Below are 26,957 nucleotides of genomic sequence, written 5' to 3'. Positions count from 1 at the left end.
CAGAAATACTAGGACAACTCTTGCCAATGGGAGCTAAGACTTTAAAAATATATATTTTTAAAAGCCTAGCTAGTGTCTGCTCATATACTTTTTTTCTTTTCTTTTCAATATAATTACTTGGAACTGGAAGTTTCGACCTTTAGTAAAACTTTTTATAATGCCAGTCTAGAAAATACTGCTTTGATTAAACATTTCTCTTAAATACCATTTACCAACTTGCACTTGAAATTTAAGTAGTCATCTTATGATTATTTTTATTTAGAAGATCTTAATAACTATATATTCTGTTGTAACATACATTTAGAATTCCTTGCTTAGGGCAATTTGGAGAGATTCTTGGAAAGAAATATGTATCTTTAATCTGAACCTTACTAATAATTGCAAGAGGAAAATGGCACACTAATTCTTGCATTTCAATAAAAAGAAAGCCACCATCAAATCATTTTAATGAAACATTTAATACTCTGTTAAACATATAAGTTTGCTTAGTTTGATATCTTATCCCTGTGGTTTCATTTCCACAGGCTAGCCCCTCTCTAACAATGACACACATTTGATTAGCACCTACATTTTACCAAACATTATTTTCATATGTAAGGTCTCACATTTATTCTCCTCTTTCCCCCCAGTTTGCTGCTAAGGGATTTTCCTTAAGTTAATTGGTAAGAATTAGAACATGGTTCTGTTTCCAAAACTTAGCTTTACACATTGTCATTTATCTGTCCTAAACAATGTGCTTGTACAAACACATACACTGACTGTCACTCTCTATTCTCTTCACAGTAGTCTATCCTTATTCCCCTATTGGCTCCCCAATACCAACTGGGAGGGAGCATATGGCAGGTACAACTCACTGACAGAATAATTTTAACAAGTTACATCTGGAATCAATCCATTACATCATCATTATGACTTGTTAAAAAATAGTCAGGAAACCAATGGGTCATTTAAAATGACATGACGCTAAATAACCGGTTTGACTGGCATTTGTCATCCGGAGAGTTGTTTCAGTTTTGTGCGGTTGCAGCCTAGGCTGAAAGAATGACTAGTGGAGAAGTAAATCGCAATTAGCTGATGTGACCCATGGGTAGATTTTCTGATTTTTGCCACTGGAAGCAATTCTCAAAGACATTAAAAAGGACTTCCGGGGCTTCCCTGGTGGCGCAATGGTTGAGAGTCCGCCTGCCGATGCAGGGTACACGGGTTCATGCCCCGGTCTGGGAAGATCCCACATGCCGCGGAGCGGCTGGGCCCGTGAACCATGGCCGCTGAGCCTGCACGTCCGGAGCCTGTGCTCCGCAACGGGAGAGGCCATGGCGGTGAGAGGCCCGCGTACCAGGGGAAAAAAAAAAAGGACTTCCGATTAATTTTAATGAAATTCGAGAGCAGTTATATAGATAGTTTGCATCTTCAGCAGTGCATGAGTTTGCAAATGATGGGGCCAGCCTTTAAGAATAGGGTGCTTCTTTAACATTTAGGATCAGATAGTAAAAATAATTACTTTCTCTCATTTTTTTGTGCTTTTCCATCATTTGAAGATGGCAATAAACAAGGACAATTTCCTGGAATGCCCATTGGCATAAATGGATTAGTCAGTCTTTAAGTGTCATCAAATTCATAAGGACAAGTTGAAGTAAGTAGTCAGATGATATTGGACATTGATTCTAAAATGTGCAGAAAAGGAAAGCTACTCGGGAATACAAGAATGGTTCATTCATATTTTTCCTACTTATACAGTGAAAATACTACGGTTATGATAACACGTTTAGTGGTGGTTTCTTTCTAGGGTACTTCTCAAGATACATTCATCTTTCGCCCATTCTTTCCAGTAGGTTGCAAAGCCCATAGGGATTCCTGTGGCTTTGTCAAGAGATGAGTGTATGTCTTTGCAATAACCCCAGCACTTTAAGAGTGACTATTGTAAGTATTGGCTTTTCAGAATTGTCCCATCTTTTGGGCTACTCATTTCCAAAGAAGACTACAAGTGATTTGTTTTCTATTTGTTTTACATACCACGGCAACAATGACAAGATCTAAGCTTTTAGCAACAGTAAGTTTTTTTCCCTAAGGCTTCAGTTATGATGGAGTATCGGAAAACAACATATAATCTCTACGTCAACATAATAGGTGGAGCAGAGGGATTTACAGCTCAGAAAGCCAGAGGTCTACTGACAATTAAGGACTTCTGCCAAGAAGAAAACATCTGTGAAGGGACAAATAAGAACATAGACCTATATGTTGAAGGCATAAAACATCTTACAGTATGAGAAGGGCTCCTGGGATGAGAAAATTTTCCTTGACTGCGTGTGTCTAGGGGAGTTAGCTGTACTCTGCTCTAGATTCCTACACAGTTTTGTGCATACTTCCATTATATGCTTACTATACTCTATTTGTTATGTATGCTTATCTGTCTCTCCTCACCATCCCCCTCCTACCCTAACCAGCAGCAAAGCTCTTTCAGACTGGGAATCGTGTCTGACTACTCTCAGCTTTAGAGCCCAACACACATATAACTTCTTAATTAATACTGGTTGAAGTTATTTATGAGAATAGTCTCATTTCGAACCCAACGCTGGAGTAGTGAATGTCATTAGTCAACTTTGCACTGATGAAATTTCTTTTTCATGTCTGGAAAAAGAAATCAAAATGTCCGTCAGCCAATTTAGAGGGTTTTTTTTTTGTTTTTTCTTTATTTGGTGCCCCCTTTTTTTTAAAATCATGCTTTTGCTGAATGGAAATATTGCTTTGATGTGATTATGGACACATCCTCTGAAATGGGGTTTTTGATTGAAAGACTATAATCTAAAAGTAGAAGTTAAGCATAAAAGTATAAAATCATTTCCCCTGAGGGAAAAAACATTGCTCATCCAGTGACAGGATTTTCATGTTCAGTCATTGGAAAAAGGGAAACATTCAAAATCTAGTTTGAGATCATTTTTGTAACATGGTGTATTAACTAGGAATTCGTTAAGCTACCAGATATATATATATATATATATTAGCTTAACTGAAAAGGGGTTTATTTTTCTTACCTAATAAGAAACCTGGAAACATGTGGCTGCTGATGTTAGTTCAGTGGCCCAAGGATATCAGGCCCATGTTTCTATGATTCCTTTAACCTTTCCTTGGACTCACAAGTTAGTTGCCGCAGCTCCAGACATCACATCTACATTCAAGGCAGGAAGTAGGTGAAAGGGTTGTTTCAGCTCAGCCACATCTGTTATATTTTTCTGTTAATTAATTTATTTGTTAGTTCATTCATTTATTTATTTAGGCTGTGTTGGGTCTTTGTTGCTGCACGCGGGCTTTCTCTAGTTGCGGCAAGCGGGGGCTACTCTTCGTTGCGGTGCACGGGCTTCTCATCGTGGTGGCTTCTCTTGTTGTGGAGCACAGGCTGTAGGCATGCAGGTTTCAGTAGCTGTGGCACGCAGGCTCAGTAGTTGTGGCTCACAGGCTCTAGAGCACAGGCTCCGAAGTTGTCACACACGGCCTTAGCTATTCCACAGCATGTGCGATCTTCCCGGGCCAGGCCTCAAACCCATGTCCCCTGCATTGGCAGGTGGATTCTTAACCACTGCGCCACCAGGGAAGTCCCCACACATCTGTTACTTTTTAATCAAGAAAGTAAAAACATTTCTATGACCTTCATCAGTGGACTAAGTCTTAATTCATGGACTACAAAGATGTTACATGGTCATTTATAGATACAAGTAAGTCTGAGGGAAAGAGCTCCAGTAAGACAGTAAAGTACTTTGCCCAGGGAGTTGGGAATGGCTGTTGGGGAAGCAATCAGCAAAGTCAATCCCATAAGGCAACGTGACCTGATGGAAAACTGTGCATTGAATAAATTCAACTTTAATCTAAATTGGAATAACTCCACTGCTGTTTATCTTTATTTTCTTAGATCTTAACTTCTTTACCTTAAAAATAGAAGGTTTAATATTATTCACCAGACATTGCATACTTGAGAAACAGAGAATGCTGCTAAGACCACAATGATGCACTACCAAACATGAAATAGCTGGTGGGAAGCAGCCGCATAGCACAGGGAGATCAGCTCGGTGCTTTGTGACCGCCTAGAGGGGTGGGGTAGGGAGGCTGGGAGGGAGGGAGACACAAGAGGGAAGAGATATGGGAACAGATGTATAACTGATTCACTTTGTTATAAAGCAGAAACTGACACACCATTGTAAAGCAATTATACCCTAATAAAGATGTAAAAAAAAAAAGAATACAATGATGGTTGCATAATCTACTTGGTGTTAGATCTGAAAGCCCCTTCTTTCTAGAACTTTGAGCAAATAATTTCCACTCTCCTACATATCAATGTTCTCTGCAAATTAAATGGGTCCAAATGGATAATCTCAAAATTCTCTTCTGCTTTACCAATTTATTATTCTATGATTGGTGGTAATAATCTATTAATTGAATAAATGTCTTGAAATCCTGGAGTTTAGAAAATTATTGAAATTAAGAATTAAAAGTGGTACAATCACTGTAGAAAGGACTTAAACATTGATATACCCCATGAATAAGCAATTACACCCGTCAGTATAAACACCAGAGAAATTCTTTCACTTGTACACTGATAAATATATATGAGAATGTTTAGATACCATTCATATGGAAAATACCCAGAAACTATTCAAATGCCAAAAAGATAGGGAATAAATAAATAAATAAGTTGTAGTATGTTCACCCAATTGCTATCACAGGCGTTAAAATGAAGTACAGCTAGTTGGAACACCATGTATGGTGTTATAAATATAATGTTGAGAAGGAAAAATTCGTCTCCAAAGATTACATATAAAATTTCAATACCTTTTTTATAAAGTTAAAATAACTAAAACCAAACAACATATGTATTAGAAATATGTAAAATTATAAAGCTAGGTATGTTTTCAGATGGCAATGAAATTATTATGAGTCTAATGTAATTACATTAGAAGTAATTACATTAGAAGGGAAGAGAGAAGAGTCCAATGGATAAGATGGAAAAGTTTCATAGATAATGTTAACTACTGTCAATGCTCTAATTATCACACCGAGTAGTAGATTCATAGATATTTTTATAGGATTTTAAATAAACAAGTAGGTGAATAAATAAGTACATACTTGCATACAAAAGGCCAAGGGACTGATAGATTATATCAAGAACAAAGGATTACGCTTAATCCCATTCTGTTTACTTAAATTTCAAGTAAAAAAAATTATAAGTCCATATCATCTATGGAAGTTATTTTAGAAAATACTTTAAGCTCATGTTTTCATTCCGTATAGAAAACAAATGACGCAAAAATAGTAGAATATTTTGGTTATTTATGATGTCTTTTATTAGACCACCTAGTAATTTAATAGTGCTAATAAAACAAGGAAGGAAATCACAAGCATACCACACCCTACCCTGAAATCCAGTCCCTCTAAGGATGACAACAGTCACTATTCTCTTTTATCACCAGTCTCATCCCTGTGATCCTTCTCTGGAGTGAGGTCGGGACAGTGAGATATGAGGGTCCATCCACGGCATCTTCCTGCGCAGAGAGGAGGTTTTTTTGTTTTTGTTTTTGTTTTGTTGTTGTTGCTGTTGCGGTACGCGGGCCTCTCACTGCTGTGGCCTCTCCCGTTGCGGAGCACAGGCTCCGGACGCACAGGCTCAGCGGCCATGGCTCACGGGCCCAGCCGCTCCGCGGCATGTGGGATCTTCCCGGACCGGTGCACGAACCCGTGTCCCCTGCATTGGCAGGCGGACTCTCAACCGCTGCGCCACCAGGGAAGCCCCTGACTTCTAACTTTTTATGATCTTCAATCCATGCAAGCTTTGAGATTGCATCAGTACTCATTAGAACAAAACGTCAGCCCCTTATGCTTATAAAATTCACTTGTATCGACCAAATTCATGTGTCATTAGTCACACATACCTGAAGCTACTGAAACCTACTAGAATATGTGGAGAGCACACACTGCTTCACCATTCAGCCACTCTGCAATCAGGCTCCTTTTTAACCCTCCCCTCACCCCTGCAGAAATTGAGGTGACCACCTCTCCTGTAATGACCAGCACCTGCTGAAGCAGAGTAAATTTCTTTTAACAGGACCCATGCTTCTGACATATCTGAGGGTGATATCCTAGGGGAATTTAAATTTATACATAATTTTTATAGGTATAGATTTAGAAGAGCATATTACATATTCAAATATATATACACATATCTATGTTTGTATGTATGTATATGTATATCCATCCTATCTTGGGATCCCATATTTTGACGAAGTTTCATACCTAACACACATCTTGGGGCATCCATTTACACATGGCTTTGAATGAATAGTCATAAAAGAAAATATCTAGACTCCAACCAATGTGCGACATCAGCAATGTCATTGATTAAATCTTAGTGAGAAGTTCACAAATTCTCATATATAAGTTCGTGATTTTTTTCAGCTTGTAAGCCTGATCCAGAGCTGCTATCAGAAAATTGACCCCCTCTGCTCTCAAACATGACATCTGCCCTTGATACCGAACATAGGTTGTCATCACCAGCAGAAAAAGAAATTTGATTTTTGGAACAGATTTCTTGAGTTTCCAGCTCAATACCTCTTCCTCACTAGGTAACTGGCATAAGTGCGAGAATTGTCCAAAAGATCTATTATACAACCATTGCATCGATCCAGTTCAAGACCAGAAAGATCAAGTAACAAACCACACACCGGAAGCATTTGCATTAAACAATTTATTGAATGCCCAGCCGGTCTGGAAATGCTCTAGTGTCCTGCTGGTTGTAAAGACTGTTGAACCCCTACCTTACCTTCCCCAGTTACAAATGTTTCAGGCAGAAAACCTTAGACCACGGGAGAGAATCCGAGCAAACAAAATAGAAAAGTCATGCTCATCTGCTAATAGACCCAAACTGTCTCTCACCACTTTTGAAAACTCATATTTACAAATATGACCCACTTCATTTCTAAATCACCGTAGTTCAACCAGTGCCCAGAACCAGGATGTCAGTAGGTTTCTGATACCACGCTTCTCCCTTTCTCTGAAATGGTTCCCAGAACAAGGGTTAGCCCCATTTAACACATTGTGTAGAACAGTCTCTCTCACATTGAATAGAAAGGTTAATGTGTTCTCAGGCCCTCAGAGAATCTATAAAAGAGGAAGGACAGTGTTATGAGGGGTTGGTATTATTCCGCTAGGGATGCTTTCAGGGTTTAATTTTTCCATGATAGAAACAAAATCTCTTGTTTCCAAAGCAAGATGTCAACATCATTTTTAGCTGTCAACCACTTTTTGTGCAAGAAGTTCAGTTTTAGATGGCAATCACTTTTTTGTGCAAGGAATTCAATACTTATCCTTCTCTTTCACTATAATAAAAGTAAATATATATAAAGCTTTTTAACCAAACTAATTGCAAAGCTATTTAGCTAACTCTCAAATTATTGCAGGAAAGTCACCCAAACAGAGAGATGATTTATGTCACAAAATATTTGTAATAGTCTGCTAACATAAGTGTTATGTGATTTGTGGACATATGAATTGTTTGCCTTTCTGGGTAACTAACTGGAAATCCTACAAACTTTGATAGTCAAAGGATTTCTTCCACAAACATTCATCTGTAGTTCATTTGTCTGTAAAAAGTCAAAGGCTTTTTATTTCATATCGGCAGCTACCTAGTCGGTATAGACCCTGAGAACAAAGCAAAAATGGACTGAATGTCTACATTTTCCTCCTTTCATCTGAATGTTTGGTCCATATAAATATTTGAGTACAAGGCTTTCTCAGAGTTTTTTTTAACTTTAATAAAGAAAAAATTATTTCTTTGTTTCTAACCATAACTAATGAAATGTGGCTCCAGGTAACACATCACCAAGAAAGGAGAGGTTAGACAACTTTCTGAGACCTCAGTGAAGTATAGAGCCATTTTGATTACCTGTAACCATGAGTTTCTACTTGGATTGGCTCCTTTTGTTTCTTAGGTTCAACTCACATTTCTCAAAATACCAAATGCCTGATAAAATGCCTTAAGCATCTTATCTCTCTGCGTGGCATTGAAAATGTAGTTTTGAGACTCAAGAACAGTTACCACTTTTCTTGTGTTCCACCTTAGGTCATAATGGCTCAGGAATTATATTTTTCTGCGGAGAGCTACCATGATGTTATTAATAAATATCTACTCTGCTGACAAATCAATATTCGGCTCCTAATAAGTATGGGAGTGTCGTTCTCATCTCTTGTTTCTGAAATGCTGAATGCTTACAATTTCAGTTTCAGCCCACAATAGTATATCTATGGTTATAGTCATGGAAGTAAGAGGTTTTTTGTTTTTTTTTTTTTTTTTGCGGTACGCGGGCCTCTCACTGTTGTGGCCTCTCCCGTTGCGGAGCACAGGCTCCGGACGCGCAGGCTCGGCGGCCATGGCTCACGGGCCCAGCCGCTCCGACATGTGGGATCTTCCCGGACCAGGGCACGAACCCGCGTCCCCTGCATCGGCAGGCAGACTCTCAACCACTGTGCCACCACGGAAGCCCCAAGAGGTTTTTTTAAATTCATTTTTTGCTACACAGAGATATGGTCAAAAGTTTGTTTAAGTGTAATCATCCCAATTTTCCTCAAAAGAAATTTTAAAGGTATTTTTATTAACCTGAGGAGGAAAATTTTTTTTTTTAATTTTGTTTTTGGCTGCGTTAGATCTTCGTTGCTGCGCGCAGGCTTTCTCTAGTTTCTGTGAGGCGGGGGCTTCTCACTGTGGTGGCTTCTCTTGTTGCGGAGCACAAGCTCTAGGTGCAAAGGCTTCAGTAGTTGTGGCACGTGGGCTCAGTAGTTGTGGCACACGGGCTTAGTTGCTCCACAGCATGTGGGATCTTCCCGGACCAGGGCTCGTACCCATGTCCCCTGCATTGGCAGGTGGATTCTTAACCACTGTGCCACCAGGGAAGTCCCTCCTTAAAATGTTTTTGAGGAAAAACGGTCCCCTAATCACCAAATATCAAACGTGGCCTTTAGCATTTACTCTTCTCTCTTTCATACGTTCCACAACCAGCTGCCCAGTTCTTTTGATTCTACCTGTGTGATCTGTCCCACTCCTTTCTGCATTTCCACAGCCCTGTTTCAGTTCTTCATTATCCTGGATCTGTGGTGTGACCCTGGTATCCTAACTGGTTTGCCCACCTCCTGCTTCTCTTACCCACAGTCCATCGTATATACTGCTGCTGGACAGCTTCCATTCCTCTGAGCCTCAGAAACCTGCTTGCAGCAGCAAAGCTCACGCACAACAACTCAAGATCTCTACAACTTTACCTGGAGCTCAGGTCATTCCTCTCTTCCTGCTGTCCCTTTTATACACTCTATGCTCCAAATCAAACCAGTCGCTTGGTGACTGTCCCAGATGGGGTTCCCTGGGAAGCAGACTCCGAGGCAGAGGTTAGCAGACAGAATGTTTATTAGGGAGTGCTTTTCTACAGCTGTGAAAGGAGTCATAAGGAAGCAGGACTGGACAGAGGAAGATGAGCTTCCATGAAGGCCCAACACAGGAGGAGTTTTTGGAACCTGTCTGGTCCTGTGTTGGCGTGAGAAGGCTGGGCCTTGAGGAACCCACACTGATTCATCTTTGGATGTAGCCTACTTTGAGGGCAGTTTTCTTCATTAGGGGAAACCTCCAAAAGGGCCAACAGCTGATGTCTGCCTTCCAACAGCACTCCCAGCAGATAGAGGAATAAACCCTTTAAATAATCTCTTTATTTCTCCAAGCAGATCTGAGCAGTGCATCATGCACCTGCCCAAGGGCACTTTTCTATAAGTTCAGTGGCAGGCTGAGAGCTGTCTCTCAGTGCCCATTTCTAAACTTTTTCTTTAGTAATAATATGCCTCCACCCCTGTCAAATCTCTAGTCTCCTTTGCAACTAGGTGTGACTAAGTTCCAATTTCTCATAGCATACTTTTCAACTCTCAATTTTCTGTTTTCACAGACACCTGGGTATTTATCAGGCTGATTTGTAATTACAGGTTTATATTTGGACTTTATGACCTTAAAAATAGGTTAGGAAAGCTATTCACAATTACTTGGCTAATTAGTGACTAGTTTGTCACCACGAAGCCCAGTGTTCTTTGCAGCACTTTTACTCGGTTTCCCTCATCTTGCGTGGTAGACTGAAAAAAACGAATATTCCTTTTTCTGACCAGACTCTCACAAATACTGAATTTGTTACAACAAGCGAATAAAAAGGCCGCTCGGAAATGGGAACTGAAAAGTAAAAGTGATGTTTGCAACTGCCAGGTTGGTATCCAGAGGAACTGCCAGGCCTTCCAAGTCTCCTCCTTTCCTTTGCTTCCTGGAAGGTAGACAGGCTGATCAGAGCTGAAGCAGAGAATTTGTTCCATGAGAGGCAAGATGTGTGCTAAGGATTTCACAGCAAGAAGATGGAGGGTGCGTGGAGCCATCTACTAGCTCTGGATGGCTCATGCGAGAGACAAAAGCTTCTATCTTGTTTAAGCTACTGGCCTTTTGGTCTTTGTTATTTCAGCTGAAATTGTACATCTACCTAGTTTAACTTGCAACACTTTTCTCCCCATTTCCATATGTCCATAGTTCACCAGTTATACAGATATCAGTTCAAACGCTTCCTCATCCAGAGAATCTTGTTGATCTCCCTACACCCCAAAGCAGGAAGTAGTATTTTCCTCTGCTGATCTCCCTTGGTAGTTTACCTATTTTTCCTTTACCTAGTGTGACACTTTTATCATAAATGGTCACTCTTGAAATAATGTCATTTGTAGCAACACAGATGAACCTACAGATTATCATACTAAGTAAAACAGAGAATGATAAACACCATATGGTATCACTTACATGTGAAATCTTAAAAAAATGATACAAATGAACTTATTTACAAAACAGAAATAGACTCACAGACATAGAAAACAAACTTAATGGTTACCAAAGGGGAAAGGGTAGGAAGGGATAAATTAGGAGTTTGGGATTAACATATACACACTACTATATATAAAATAGATAAACAACAGGACCTACTGTATAGTACAGGGAACTATACTCAATATCTTGTAATAACCTATAATGAAAAAGAATCTGAAAAAGAATAGATACATATATATGAATAACTGAATCACTTTGCGGTACAGCTGAAGCATTATAAATAAACTATACTTCAATAAAAAAAGAAAAGAAGAGAAAAGAAACGCTCATTCTTTCCCTATTCTCAGCTCCTGTACTAAACAATAATGTCCAGTATCTGGGTGTCATATTTTCTGACCCAGCATCTAGCAAAGATCTTTTATTTAGTAGACGTTTGTATTATTTGTTGACTCGGTGAAGTTTTTTAAAATGTAGGATGAAAAGGGACATTCACGTCAATTTTCACTTAGTTTTGTAACAGAAAATGGTTTCACTCAACAGAGGTAACAGAAAAATCCCATTTCTTCTCTCGCTTGACATCCTGCAGACTTGCAAGCTGATTACCACATTCCTTCTCAGGTGGAGTAAATTTTGTAGGAATACATTTTTAACCTTTTCCTTTGGTCTTGCTATCCTCTCTCTCTCTCTCTCTAGTTCTAACAAATGGCCAGAATGTACATTGAGAGAGTGACGTTATTACAATACAGATCCTCTAAACTGGGACACTCCCACTCTCTTCTAGTGGCGGCAGCAGTGGTTCCAGTAGCGGTTCCCAGCAGAATCAGCCCACAAACATAGGCAGAAACCTCAGAACTCTCTCTAACCAATGGTAGATATGGCTTAGGAGCCAGGCAGCCACTAAGCTGCTTTAGCAAGCATTGAGACACGCCTATTTGCCAACACTGGACCAGTTCATCTCCCACAGATGAGCACATCTGAATAAGCTTAGCACACGAAGCACCACCAAAAGGAAGTAGCTTCAGGCAGGCTGTCTTTGATCCTCTGTGGCTTTCACATCCACATGAAACAGCAGTAAGTTGACATATAAGTGGCAACTCATGAGAACGCCTCTGTGACCCTTCACACAGCCACCTGCAGCCCTGACTGGGGTCAAGGCCACGTCTGCGCACTCATTGGAACTATCAGACGATTGCAGGGGCCACACGTGAAAACGTCTCATTATTTGATGCAGAACTTGGGCCCACTAGGGGCCATAGGCGCAGTCCTGTGCAAAGACAAGTTCTGTTTGCACTGCCTTTATCCACACAGTGTTTTTGAAATATGAATTGGCTGCATGATTTAAAAAATAGGAAATTTTAGATACATATCTGGACCTAGGGCTTCTCTAGAAAGATAAATGGGAGGGGCAACCAAGGGTCCAATTTTCCACACGGTGACCATTGGCTGGAGCTGAACAGAGACAGGGTGTGTACTCTCCGGCTCAGCTCAGGCTCCTTCACGCTCTCATCTCCTAGACTGAGTTGTCCTACTTGTCTGGGGAACTGGCTCCTGCAGACGTTAAACAGTTCACCCTTGCTTCACAGCCATTTCACCTATGTAGGAAAAGCAGTTTAAACCTACTGAGTACCGTCCATTCACTATCTCTATGGGAGTGACATTGGCCCGGTAGCGGTAGCGCTGTCTCTTGCTGTAGGGCAGAGGCCTCCCTGATGTCATTTACCATTTTCAGTTTTCTCCTTGACACTTGGGTCTGAAGAAGCAGGGAGCTTTGCTGTAAGCTCATTTACCTCCTGAGGCTGGAAGCTATTTACAGCTCCAAAGAGATCTGAAGAACTCTTGATACCCTCCTGATCATTCAGGATGAAGATTTTTCTGTTCCGTTTTGTTTTGCCTTGTTTTTGTAGGACCATTCAATTTACCGGGCTGATTTGGCTTTCAGCGATCATCACAGTCAGATAAATGTTCTCATGAGCGAACTCTATGGGGTCACAAGTGCAGCCTTTGCAGCCACACCAGGGCAAGTGTGCGTGCTCACAAAATCAGCTGGCAAAGGTGCATCAGCAGATCCCAGCAGGACAACTACTTTCAGGTAATGAGGGATCATGGCATTTCCGTTCTCTCCGGAAGTCAGGTACGTGACCAATAACTTGTTCTAGTCAAGGAGTCAGAGAGGCTAATAGGTTTTTGAAAAGATTGAGGAAGGTTAACCTTCTCTCCAAGGCATAAAAGATAGATAAACGCTAACTTTGGTGGACTGGAAGTGAAGCTGAAATTGGAAAATGATTTTGACCCCTCATTAACTGAAGGACTTACTAAATGTTGCTTTAAAAGCATTTATGGTTCTTATCCACCCCCTCATGCCAGACTGAGATTAGCCAGGGATTTTTATGCTAAGAAAATATTAAAGGTTTACAGGTCGGGTCAAGAAGCCCTCTGTGTCATTAATGACAGCCCCAAGTACTAAAGACTGATCCATGATGAGTTCATCAGTGGAAAAATATCTAAAAATATAAGGCTTTGACGGAGAACCTCATAATCATCATCATCACTCAAGCAGAAGAAACCCAGGTATCTGAAGCAGAAAACTAGATCTGAATATTACAGGTTATTCTACTCCCACAGCATTTGTAGATGGACTTCCTTCTGTCAACCAAAATCAGCCCTGGTTAAACATAACAACGAAAAAAAAAAAAGAAAGAAAAACAGAACAATATGTGATCATGGTTTGAAGGTCCAACTACATGGCCTTTCGCTCAAGTGCCACCTCCTCTGTGAAACCCTCCTTGATCTCAAGGGCAGGGACAGAGTCTCCCTCCTCTCTTCTGAGGCACTTAATTACTTAACGTCTATTGGGCACTTACCACATCGAAGTTAAATGTTACAGTTAAAAGACTGAGAGCTCAGAGTCATTGTGTCCTCGAGACCTGGCACAACACTGTACAATTTTCATAGATCAAGTTCAGGAGAGGTAGGAAGGAGAGAAGAAGGTGGGGGCTGGGATGGGAGAGGGGGGTTGGCGGGCTAGCAAAAGGGAAGGGAGCACAGGCCAGGTGGAAGGGAACAGACATTTAGCACTACTTACCCGAAGTGTCTGAGCTCTTCTTCTTGGGTCTTGAAGCATGCTGCTTCCCGTGCCTTGAGTGTTTCCCACTTTATTAGACTAGTGAACTTATCTTTCAAGATAGTTCAACACTCATTTTTGGAAAGCCTTCCTGCATCCCTCTTCCCTCATCAGTTCTCTTCTATTCATTTCCTACATGGTTTAGTTTACTTATCACCTGGGGCTCAGAGGTTTTTGATTTTGTGATTTTCGACACATGTCTCTCCCTGCTAAATTGTGAACAACTTTAGGCCAAGAATTTTCTTTTGTTCCTTCAATTCCCAGGAAGAGTTCCTGGCATAGAGGCTTAATACATGCTTGCCGAATGGATAAATTAATGAGTAGTAATCCCTAACTTTCGTATGTTAACCTAAAGGGGGCCTACATTAAATTGGAAAAGTTACTTAGGATCCCGTCGTGAGCATAGGAATTATCTACCTATTTATTCATATCAAAGTTTTGACTCTAGGGCTGCCGTTCGATTTTCTAGGAAGTGTTTGGTTTCTGGGTCACCTTTCACAGTCAGTTACCAAGGGAGCAAGGAGAATTCAATACAATGTCAAACTCAAAAAAAGAATGAGAAAGGAAAACATATAAAAATCAGATAATTCCTTTAAAAGTCAAATATGAATTGTACTCTAATGTTCTTTCTTATTTAAAGTATAATATTCGTGTTCTTTCAAGTGTTTCATATTTCTTTTATTACGTGAAATGACATAGAAACAAATGAACTACGGTGAGTGGACATAACATTTACATAAGACTGTTCAGACCTGGGCAGAAGAGGCTCTTTGAGGGGAACTGTAAGTAGGGTGACTATGGGAGGATGAGAATTGATGAAGACTAGAAAAATAAACAAGAGTGAGGCCATGAAAGGCAGCCAGCACTTTAAGTTACATTCTTAAGTTTGGACTTTATCCTATAGGAAATGAAGAGCTCCTGCCAACTCTACCAAAGGAATGATGTGGTCAGATTAGGCTCTTTCCGTGTTAGTGCAGTACATACATGTGAGCTACACGTGAGATACACGTGGCTGTTGAGCACACACCAAAGCATGACACCGGGGAGGGAGAGGAAACACTGAGAGACCTTCATGAAGAATGAATATCATTTGATGACCAATCCCATGCGAGGTGTGAGGAAATACCTTCCTTCTTTGAATGTTTCTGATCATACAATTTAGATAACCAAATACTTCTATTTTTCTTTTTAGTTTGATTCTAATGGTACCAGGTCAAAAGTGTGGATGCTACGACTAGCCATCCCCTCTTTAAACCCAGTAGAGAGACACTAAAGAAAAAAAAAGTGGTAATGATATAGTCCTAAGGTGTTTTCCCCCCCCCCCGACTTATTAAAAGCAAAGCATTTCCAATAAATCCACTGGAACTGAATCCTCATCAGCAATCTATTTATCATTAATCAGAGATTTTATTTTGCTCCATTGATCGATTAAATTTTTAGTGAGCCTTTGATTAAGAGACCAGTGCTAAAACTCTTGATCATGTCAGGCGCACAGCCACTTAATCAACAGTAAAAGAGGACACAGAAAAAGGGTTTAAGAAAAATGGTCAAAGTAAAAAGCTACGACACTCAATGTTAACAAAAGTTTTAATATACACTTGACTACAGATGCATACAACGACTACTGAATCTCCATCCACAGACAGCCAACAAGGTATGAATGAATTTATTAACTTCCAACAAAACTTCAGGTTGTGCACTTAAAAAACTGGAAACTATTTAAAACTAAAAATTAACAATGGAAGCAACAATGCTACAAAATATGATGGGATTACTTTAAAGAAAGGGTTCAAGTACTGTTTGGAAAGTTCTTCAGACACTAGTCTTTGAGAAGTTTGTACATTTCCCATCTTTGCATAGTGAAAAAAGAAAAACAGAAACTAAACCCACACACATTCCACTCGGTAAAACTCCACAGCTCTATGTGATTCATGTTTTATAACATGCACTTATGTGTACTGCTCATTTATCTAATAGGAGTAGCTCTAATTTGATGGGCTCATGCAGTATCCCAGGGTGAGCAATGAAGTCAGCGCACATCTCCTCATCCATGTGTTATTAATTAATGTAGCAAAAGTAAGCAGGTGAAATGGGAACTTGTCATCACTTAACACTAACTCTTGTTGGGTAACATTAAACAGTGATATGCTTGTGTTTCGAGCTCAAACGAATAAAAAGGCATATTCACACCACAAGAATCAGCAAATGAATGGCATATGCAAGAGAAAATACAACAGAGTTTGAAACTACATAACCTAATACCATCAAAAATAACTATAATCCACTGTTCGCAACTGGTATGTTTGCATTATCTTTCATAGTCATACACAGGTAGCTTAAAGCTTGTGTATTTTACATATACACACAAATAATTTAACACTGGAGCATAGGTGTCATTACCTATGAAATTGCCAGTGTAACAAAAAGTTACACTGACATTTGCCATATGTACATAATATTTGGGGACCACTGTGGTCTGATTTAAAACATAACATCGCACATTTACAATGTCGTTTGTGAAATGCTCAAAAGTTAACCATAGATTTAACTTGTTTGCACTACCATGGTTTTGTATCTATTAAGTCACCGTGGTACCTCTGGAACAGCAGTGAAATGTGTACGGTGGACAGCAGCAGCTGAGTATCCACTAATGAATAGGACCCAGCAACAGAGAGATGTAAACAATGTGGTGACGGGAAGAGATGCCGAGTCATCTGAGTTTCCTCCAAGCTTCCTCTAAGGGCCCATGCCGCTTGGTAGAGGGATACACCCTGTGTCTTGTGAAGCCAAGAGTATGGCTGATAAACCTCGTAGGTAGCCCTGTTAGTACGATATAAACATACAGCTAGTTCTAGAGAAAGACTGCATACCTGTGTAGCACCTAGGACTCAGAAAGCAGTAACAGGATTAAGATGTTAGGTTATGGTTTATTGTAGCATATAGAAATTAAGGTTCCTGCTCTATGATTGCGATACTTCCACAATTAAAGATAACCTGGGGAAAACCCCACTGTTTAAGCAGTACATTTTTCGGACTTAATCCTTTGCAAAGTCCAAGCAAGAGTGGTGAGACTAGTGTCATGAATCTCGCTGAAGAGGAATTTAAAGCTCAATCTAGCAACTAATTTGGTTGTCATGAAGACGTGACTAGTACAATTGGATGTCCTGTTTCTAAAAACAGGACATTAAAGAAGTGTGGGCTCTTTGGGGGCCTTCAGTAAAACTCGTCTCTAGAAGGCTGCTCACTGAAAGGACCATGTACAAGATTTTACATTCAAAACAAAGCTGGGACCAAATTTCTTTATGAACGTATATACTTAACACTTGAACAAAAGCTATCTTGACCATAAATGGAAGAAGAATTCAATGACAGTGAATTAAATTTAGAGGGACCTGGGAACCCAGATTACATCTGCAAATCTGCCAGGAGGGGAAAGAAGGATGTGAATTTGTATATAGTAGAATTCTGTTGTAATCCAGCGCAACATTCCACGGACTGGCCATACACTGTGGGCCAAACAAGGTTTGTTGAAAATACAACACACAGAAGTAAAGCCTATTTTAACAATGCTCACGAGAAGGTAATTGTTGTTTCTGTCCCCATTACCAGCTTTATAGAGGGTATCTACCGTATATATTTTGAGGCAGGAAGTTGAAAGCATGAATGAAATATTGACGATAATAGATATGAATAAAATGGAAAGCTTAACTTCTTCCTCAAGCTTTCAACATGTAAAAATTATTTTTTAATTTAAGGCTTTAAGTGTATCCTCCTTTCACACTAAAGACAGGGAAAGAAAATTGTCAGAACCAAAAACTAAAACCGTGAGCTTAGCACTTTTGTGATTAATTTGAGAGGGTGTCTACTTTCTTACATTATATACATATGTTTATAATGACATCCAAAAAAATTTAGAGACTTAGTACATATATTTGCATTTACATAATTTTTATACTTTTCATATGGGTTATTTTGTTCTTTGTGTCCCCCACCCTTTGTTTATTTTTGGTTTCAAGCATTTCATCTCATTCAAGCATTTCATTTTTTTAATTGCACCTGTTTTGTGCCCCAAATCCCTGAATCTGTGGCCACATCTGTCTTTTTTTAAGCAAACCAAAGAATCACTGTACAACATGTTACAAGAGAGAAGGACAGAGACAGAAAGAGAGAAAAGAACCCAAAAAGATGGGGAGCAAACAATAAACTCAAATTTACAGAGAACCTTTACAAGAGAAATATTTCAGTACAGACAAGTGAAAACGATGTGTCAAAATCTCTTATTTCCATATTTACATTTATAAAAGAACTATACAATAGCTTCATTGTTCAAATTCCAGCTCCCATTTCCAAAGGATGCTCGGTCCAGGAGAAAAGACAACGGGAAAGTGAACCAACAAGAGCAGGGGTGTGTGGAGCTCCTCGTGGCCTGGTCTAGACTAGGGGGCTGGGGGTCAGGCAGCTTCCGTGGGCTCATCTGTCACCTTCACCTTAGGAATTCAGTTGCAGGTTTTGCTGTGGATTGGCTTGCTAGATGCTTGTTGTATATATGCCATGCAGATTTTACCCTTTGATCTTCATGCCACTGGAGTGTGTCATTGGTAGGAAAAGAAAAAAAAAATCATGCCAAACCATTTAGAAGATATTAAGTGCCAACAGGCTGAGGAAAGAAAAAAAACATTTGCTATTTTTTAATGGTTCTTTTATTGCACTTAATTTCTGTTGTTGTTCCTTCTTCCTTTCATTGGAAAAAAAAATTCTGAAATCGTTCTTTTTATAACATTGTCTTTTGCTCCCTTTTATTGACAGGTGGTGGGAGGAGGTTCTTTGAAATTATTTCCAAAAAGGACAGTTTTCTTTTACCCCATCCCTGTCACCCCAACTTTAGTTCTGTAGTCATTACCACCCAGCGTTTTTGTTTACAGACTTAATAGTTCCGGCAACGATGCTGCAAGTATGTCATACCCAGAATCCGACAGTGCGAGATGCCGTTCATCCAGTGCCGCTGATTCAGATGGGGCCTTGCTGAGTAGGATCGAACCTCCTCTTCTTGACATTTCTTCCAGAGTGCGTCAAAAGAAGATGCACGCAGAGGGGAAAAATCCACAATATCAATCAGATCATGACGAGAGAAGGGTAATGATAATGACAACAATGCTAGTTCCAGAGCAAAGTAATCAACTGGCCCCAAGGCAGATTTTCCCAAATAACTTGAAATTGAAACACAGAACAGCTCACACTTTTGGCTGTTGGTACAACCTCCCTGCCAGTGTATATTCATTTATGAATACCAAAAGAAGCTTCAAGGTGTTCATTGTAAATCACAGAAAGCCAGGGCAGCCCAATTTGTCTGTTTCAGAAGTAAATGACATGGCTAATTTTAACTAGATGTAAATTATTCCGGGGAGGCTCTCCCACTTAGGGGGCTATTAGCAAAACTAAGAAAAATTCTGCAGGTCTTATAGCTACTTCCTTCCAGAACTTGAGAGTTCTATATCAGTGGATCAGCTTTTGTCAAAGTGGAAAAAACAAAAAAAACACCTTTGCTCTTCTCAGTTATCTTGCTGCCTTGGTGGTGTGAGCTCTTACCCTACTCTGGAACAAGCATTTTTCTTACCTAGAAAGCTGAAAACCTGAGTGCACAGTAAGACAGTACACTCAAGGGAGAATGGACACAGGCCTGGGTTAGTTAAGCAAATGCAGCAGCTTAGCTTAGTTTGAAGTAAGCAAGTTAAAATGCCTTGCTCACGGTGTCCGGTCTCCTAAAAAGAGGTTCCTATGTTTAAAAAGAGAAAAGAAAGAACCAGCAAGACACTACAAGGCAACAACGAAAGTTAGTTGCAACCTCCCCGTGGTCTGGCTTTATGTGGGGCATCAAGCAGGGGGGCTCATGCATTCAGTCTGCACACTGAGCGGGTGCAACGCAGCTGCCACCGCGGCATCATGCAAAACTGGAGACTAACGAGTCCCCAGGATCCCTCATCCCCCTGCCCACTCACTTGGGGACAGTTGGATACCCTTACAGCTCTAAGTACCAAAAGGATTACAGTATATTCCTCCTCGCCCAGAGGTAATTCAAAATCAGAACAATACCAAGGCTCAAAATATGTAGAAAGACATCCTGCAAAGTTCTTATTTTTTTCCGAGATGACCACTTTTATGCTTCTCTTTTGAAATAGCAAAAATAAACATCTTTAAAGAAAATCTCCCTTCTCTTTTTTAACCTTTTCATTATGGCATCTTCATTAATGGCTTAAGCATGTGGATCACTGGCTAACGTGTAGGGCAAACACTATTTCCAACAGTGCTACTTTTTTCTCTTCGCCATTCCCCACCCCCTTCAACCCTCTTTTGGGTCAGTATTCTTAAAAGCAGCCATTACTGAAGCTGCCCAGGAAAGAGAGGTGAGAACAAACAGGAAGTCTCCCGTGATGTATCTGTCACTGAGCTAGTTTACTTCAGAGCACAGGACCTGTGTCTCTACCTATGTTCACTGCCCTTGAAGGTATATGTATAAGGAGCCACACGTCCTGCGAGTCAGGTGGGGAAAAACAGGGACTGCTTGACCTTGTGAAATGACCCTGACGGACTAGGAGCCCCAACCTATTTAGATATGTATTGCTGGAACTCATGAGAAATGTTAAACTAGTGTCTCCCCAATTAAAAACGGATGTGGAGGAAAGATCAAGTGTGCTCATGCAACCCATGTAAATGACTATATTGCCCTCATTCAAATTCAGGGAACATCAGATGAATTAGCCACGTTTACGGTCATAATGACAATGTGGTTCTTTTTTTTTTTTTTGGCTGCACCGTGCAGCTTGCAGCATCTTAGTTCCCTGACCAAGGATCGAACCCGGGCCCACGGCAGCGAAAGCACTGAGTCCTAACCAGGAATTCCCTGGTTCATTTTTAAATGGAGATATAAAATTCCATTTCAGCCTGGCATACAGGCAACCTCTAGTGTCCAGAAGCTTGTGCTCCTTTTAAAAGTCAGTTTTTGAAGCTTAGATTGCATTTTTTATACAAAAAATGTTCTACAGTATGACTGGACTCCCAGGGCAGACCAGGAGGCCAAGCCACCCTCCTGTCTATGGGAAAATGGACTCTAGAAACCAATGGGGAATTCCAGGACCATGTTTCCTCCACTGATGTCCCAGCAGGGAGAAAGTGGAGCCCCGTGATGAAGACAGAGAGGGATACTCCTGCAGCAGGCTGACTTTGAGGGCTCCTCAGGGGTAAACTGTAAAACCACTATGGGCTACTGTATGTTGAGAACTGCCTGTCAAGACTTTTTGTTCTATTTTAATGAGAAAGCACTACTCTCATGAGTAGATGCTTGCTGTTTTTCTCCCACAAGTGTTTCCTCTGAATACCTCTGCTCACTAGATTCTGAAGGCAGCTCACTTTTTCATCATAACCTGCAAGGTATTTCTGGATCATTATAAAATATTAGTGTAATCCATAAACCCTGCATTGACCCAGTTTTCATCCATTTTCACTACTTTTGAAAAACCTGTACTTTTGTCTACTATATCTTATACTACATATACATCTATACAAAATTTTTAAAAAGCACTTCAGGTAACAATAACCATCTTGGAATTGCAAAGTCTCAGGTCTTCTTTTAAGGGTATGTCTATCCATCACTAAGACCTTCTTTTCTCTCCATGATGAGTCATCACCTGCCCACCAAGAACCCTTTGCCCAACCCTGCCTCCTTGGTCACCTTAGACTGAGTTCCCTTCCCCAGGGGGTTGATTCAGGGAGCTGAAGTGGATCTTTCTGGCCAACCCAACACCACCACCACCTGTGAGGTCTGAGTGAGAAAGTGCCTAACCCAGGAGTCGCAGGTACTAGAGGAATAGGGCTCCTTATTTTGCACTGGGATATGGTCATGGAATTCAGACAAGCGGCGATCTGGCTATCTTCCTCATGGAAAGACTACCTAAAATTGATCCCATTTCCTAACTCTATAAAAATGAAAAGCAAAAAAAAGACATTTGCTTTTTTGAGAAAATGTAATTAGCAATATTAAGTTCCTTTCAAATTTCATCCAATGTGACATTCAAACAATTCAGTTAACTTTCCTTGTGATAATCCAGATATGGTCCTTTAAATTTCATTTATTGCAAGCACCTAAACAGTCTTTTCTTTAGCACTTCCAATGACAAGGAACATAAGCCAAACAGAATCCCCTAGAGTTCAAGTCAGGCTCAGTAAGGACTTGTACCCCAAGTAACTTCTCATAGAGAGGAAACCACATATGTAATTCCACAGACTTATTAAATTAACACTTTTAATGTCAGGAGGAGCTCTGCCAGGCTAGGACGGCCACTCCTGCCACCGAATCCCATGCAGAGAGCAAGCAGCGGAATAATGGGACATGGCAACAGTCTTCCACAGACTGAGATTATAATATGGTTGGAAGAACTCAATATTCATCCTAAAATCTTGTGATATGAATTGCCAACAAACTATGGCATCATCTATTACCTTCGCGTTCTTTTCCTACCATCACCTAGAATTCCTCTTTTCTACTACCATTGCCTATGATGTTGATATACTTTATGTGCATATAAATGACCATACTGTTCACATCAAAATTCCTGTCTTCAAATTTAAGGAATTCAGCTAAAAAGCCATATCTGGGTTAATAACAGCAATTTTGTTCATTTTTAGATGGAGAGATGCAATCTTCTTTTTATATATTTGTCACTTTTCCTAAACTTTAGAGAATGATCCTAAATGCTACTAAAACGATCCTTCATTTTCTTGATTTTTTTCCAAAGTCCAGGGAAAGCAACAGCTCTAATGACCTAGTGGGGCAGCATTATTATTCAGCACTGGATAGGGGCCATGAGTCTCCAGGAGTCAACCAGGACAGAGGTTTGCAATCCTTCGTAGCTTTATTTAGTGCGTGTAGGGATGGAGAGAAAAAAAGAGCATGGGGTGAGTGTAAATCGATGCAGATGTGGTGGAAAGTTGGACAAATTGGTGTGCCAAGGGCCTATGTTCAGTTTTCACAGGATTTCTCAGAGAAAAATCCTGACACCCCCAAAGACTGTGAGTTCATAGACAGAATTATCCCTTAGCCATCTTCATACTTGGAATAGGCAATTAACTGAAGTTACTAAGGTATGCCTACCACATTATCCAATACATCAGAATATTAAAAAAAAAATAACCTACCAAATTAAGCATTTTTTTTCTTTTTAAGAGTTTCACAACCTTGCTCATGCAAGTCTTACTTACGTTAACCAAAACTTTCAGACTCTACTATTCTGTTAAAAAGAAGTAATCTAAATTCATATTATTTTTTTGACCACAGCAATCTTGATAAAGCTTCATTATCACTTTACATACACAAACATGTACACATTCACACATGCATGTACACTCACATATGCTTATGCTTTTACCACCTATTTCAGGGGAAATATGGTTTAAAAAAAAGAACCATAAAGAACGGCAGACAGTGTCAGGAGTCAGAGCACAGCTGTATTTCTCATGCATACTCTAACAGTTTATGTTTGGTGTGATACTTCCTCCACATCTATGTTACTCAGTGTTATACCTAAAGAAATGTGACATTAGGAAAAAGCAGTACTTCCCCTGAGCAGTTAATATATTTTCCTTTAATCTAAAAGTTTATGTACCCTCAGATTCTTCAGGCTACTTTGCCAATTTCCCGTCTAGTAATAAAAACCCGTTTCAGGAGGGATTTCCAATAAAGGTATTTATTTAGAGCAATCCTTTTTAAAAACTGTTTTCAACTTCTGATTCTAAAGAAGGCTCTTTTGTATCTACACTGAACTCAATGAAAAAACTCGAAGTTTCAGTTCAACTAGCAAATAATTTTACTTCCAAATCACCTCTAGACTAATCATCTCCAAAACTGTCCAAATGGTGGGAAAACCTAAGCTTTATCATTCAGCACCCAAAGCTTTTTATTGCAAGGTATAAGCAGTTATTTAAAGTTTAATACAAACCACATGGTTACTATTAAAATCTAAAGATCTAAACTCTGAAAATATAAAGCTCCTCATGGAGCAAACCAATAGCACAAAGAGTAGCAGCTTCTCCGAATTTAAACGGCTAAAGCGACATGTTCAAGAATTCTGCCTTCATTTTTTTCTTTGTTTCAGGGCATACAAATATTTACTTCGCACTACTGTGTGCCTGCTACAATGTCTTCCTATAAGGGTCATAGGGATGGGAAGGGGTATTGACACAGCCCAGCCGTACACGTGTCTGCACAGCATCCCCAGAAAGGCTGTTTTTCTCACCTCATTAAGGATCCATTTCTCCCCTCTTTTTGTGTGTGTGTGCGTTCTGATGATTAGACATCTCTCGCAGATGTAAATAAACTGTACGGGCCTAATCCACTTATATACACAGTGATAAAGGCTTTCTTGTTTTTCCCCAAAGAAACATGCAATTCAAGCTGTGAGCTAGGCCAGGCCACTGTTTTGAGGTCCTGCTACAGAACAGTGCTCTTATCTCCAAATGCTGAAGTGATACATCTGTCACTGCAGGTGGCTGGATGGCAAAGATGCCCAGGAGACTCTTCTCCAGGCCTTTGAAACTGAGGTTGCCTAACACTAAGGAGGCATAAGCCTGGGCATGAGCCCAATTTATTTTTCTTGAGGCATATTTATGAAAAAGTTCAAAGGAGCATTCTAGAATGATAACAGATCCTGGAACTACTGCAACGTACAATGACATTTTTACAGTAATGAGACACTGAAAAGTTTTTGCTGGAATTAGGTCAGCCCAAACAAACATATATTCTTTTGTTAGGTACCATGTGAGAGACTCACCATCTGGGCAATATTTTGGTAATACCATACAAGATACCATACAAGAAATTTAAACAGGACTTGCTTACTTTGTGTGTGTTTTTCAAAGTATTTTGATGCCAAAATTACTGTTTCGCCAAACAAGTCCAAGTTTATAAATATCTCTGTAGAAAAGACGTCCCATCTGATAACACCTTTCCAACTTGAAGCCACTCAAAACCTTGTAGGCTTATGCATTAAATCTTAATATAATAACAAAATTAGCAGAAAATGTTGAATTTATTTAAATCATCTATTGGTTTGTTTTTCTTTCATAATCAGTTTCTAATAATAACATTTTACCTGGTTTAAATATATTGAATTCAGAATTCCAAACATAAAATAGAATAAAGTTCATAATTAAGGCAATTATTCAGATAATTCAAGGTCAGAAACTTTCAATTTCAATTGAAACTTTCAATTTAGGTCAAAAACTTCCTCTGTTAAATAACCAGATGGAGGCAAAGTGGGTTTTGAATTTGGGTCTTATTTCCTGTTTAAATTTGTTTCCCTAGATCTAATTGAAACTGAATTGACCACAGGGAGTGTTTGGCACAGGAGGTCTTATCTACAAACCACAATAATCAAGTCATCACAGCACGAAAAGGTATAAAAGGCAATTATCTAATGAATCCAAGGTATGGAAACATCCAAACTGGATAAATTAGGTCCAAAAACTTGGACCACAATTAAGGTTTGTTTGTGATTATCTGGTGTGTCTATTTAAACAAACTTACTTCAGTGATCAATGTACAATCCAAACTGAAAGGTCATATGAAAACACAAAGGCCTACCAGTCATGTCAATATTAACAGTTCATTAGAAAATAGTGTCACAAAGCCACAGACTTCACATTCCAATGAGAAACCAATTCAGTAGGTTAGGGAATTAATAAAACTATTTTTTTAAATCTGTTTTTATAAAATTAATGAAGCTGTTCGAATCACAAAGCTATACATGTTACATGTGAAAAATAAGAACCAAATGGTTACTTAGGTTGTGAAAATTTCAAAATGTCAATGGCATATACACCAGTTTTAAACAGATACAAGGAACTTATATCCGCTTATTTCCAATGACATAGTTTCCTCGATTATCTGCATATAAATAAATGTTTCTCAGGATGCTTGCTCTTAAAAGTTATTTTATCAAAGAACTTCTCCTTTAAGCAGTGCACGTGAATGCCTTCTACATTTCATGTTTTCCCACTTGCCTGAAGATGATATTTGAGGTTCCATGTTTCTTCTTTTCTGACCCATTTCTGAACAAAAATATTTATTTTTAGCAGTTTTACTGTTAAAACTCGAAATCTGGTAGCAGGAACTCAAAACTTAGTTATGTAAGCAGAAAAGAGAAGTGCCAGAGCCACTGAGAAGAAGACATGCGGCATTGCTTACTTAAATCCCCATCCTGTGCCCCCAAGGACAATAGCTGCTACCAGGATGGCACCAGCGATGGAGCCTATTATGAGATTGGTGGCACTAGGACCTGTGACAAAGGATCATGGGAAGAAAGTCATATGAGCCGACCACTTTCATTACCACCAGGGACAGGCAGATAAGCAGTTTCAGGAAGTAAGTCCCCTGCATAAAAGATCGCTAAACACTTAAATCGCCTTTATTTATAGACAGCTACTGCTTGGATTCATCTACCTGGAAATCTAAAGTTTCTGCACCCCGACAGAATAATTCATTCCATTCACCTTTTTCAGAATTTGAAGCAAATTATGGATGCCCAATAGCTGCCGTTGCCCATCTTTCTTCTCCTCCCCTTTCCCAGTATCACGAATCAAACAAGTAAAAGGGCGAATAAAGAACACGACTGCGTTAGAATTCATTCAATCTGACTGGCAAATGAGGGCGTGAAAAGAAGGAAAACTATTCCACTGAAATCCTCTTTCAAGCAGCACATAAAGTTGTCTGAATGCTAAATTTTTTATCTCCCGTTGGAGACAGTTAAAATTTAGAAGTTGGAAGGAGAGTATCAAGTAAATAGAAACGTTGAAGCTCTCAAAGAGCTTCACTGTACAGACCTATACAGTGTTTACACGGCAACATGGGGTTCCAAAGACAAGATATAAAGGAAGCATAAAATTCATTTGGGTAATTCTGTAGAAATGGGAAAAAGATTC

General features: G+C 39.6%; 1 protein-coding gene across 1 annotated transcript in view; it reads right to left on the bottom strand.

Annotated features, from left to right (window-relative positions):
- Positions 1-17,259: 17,259 nt before the first annotated feature.
- Positions 17,260-26,957, bottom strand: part of ADAM23 (ADAM metallopeptidase domain 23) — a 158,470-nt gene continuing 148,772 nt past the window's right edge. Inside the window, exons 26-27 of the mRNA XM_024738353.1 lie at positions 26,224-26,314; positions 17,260-19,044 (exon numbers count right to left, since the gene is read on the bottom strand). Of these exons, the coding sequence (XP_024594121.1) occupies positions 18,996-19,044; positions 26,224-26,314 (140 nt within the window). The 3' untranslated portion in view covers positions 17,260-18,995. The remainder of the gene's footprint in view (positions 19,045-26,223; positions 26,315-26,957) is intronic.

Source organism: Neophocaena asiaeorientalis, unplaced genomic scaffold (genome assembly GCF_003031525.2).
Source record: "Neophocaena asiaeorientalis asiaeorientalis breed wild unplaced genomic scaffold, Neophocaena_asiaeorientalis_V1.1 scaffold258, whole genome shotgun sequence".
NCBI classification, from domain to species: Eukaryota; Metazoa; Chordata; class Mammalia; order Artiodactyla; family Phocoenidae; genus Neophocaena; species Neophocaena asiaeorientalis.
This window is presented reverse-complemented; position numbering and strand designations above follow the sequence as displayed.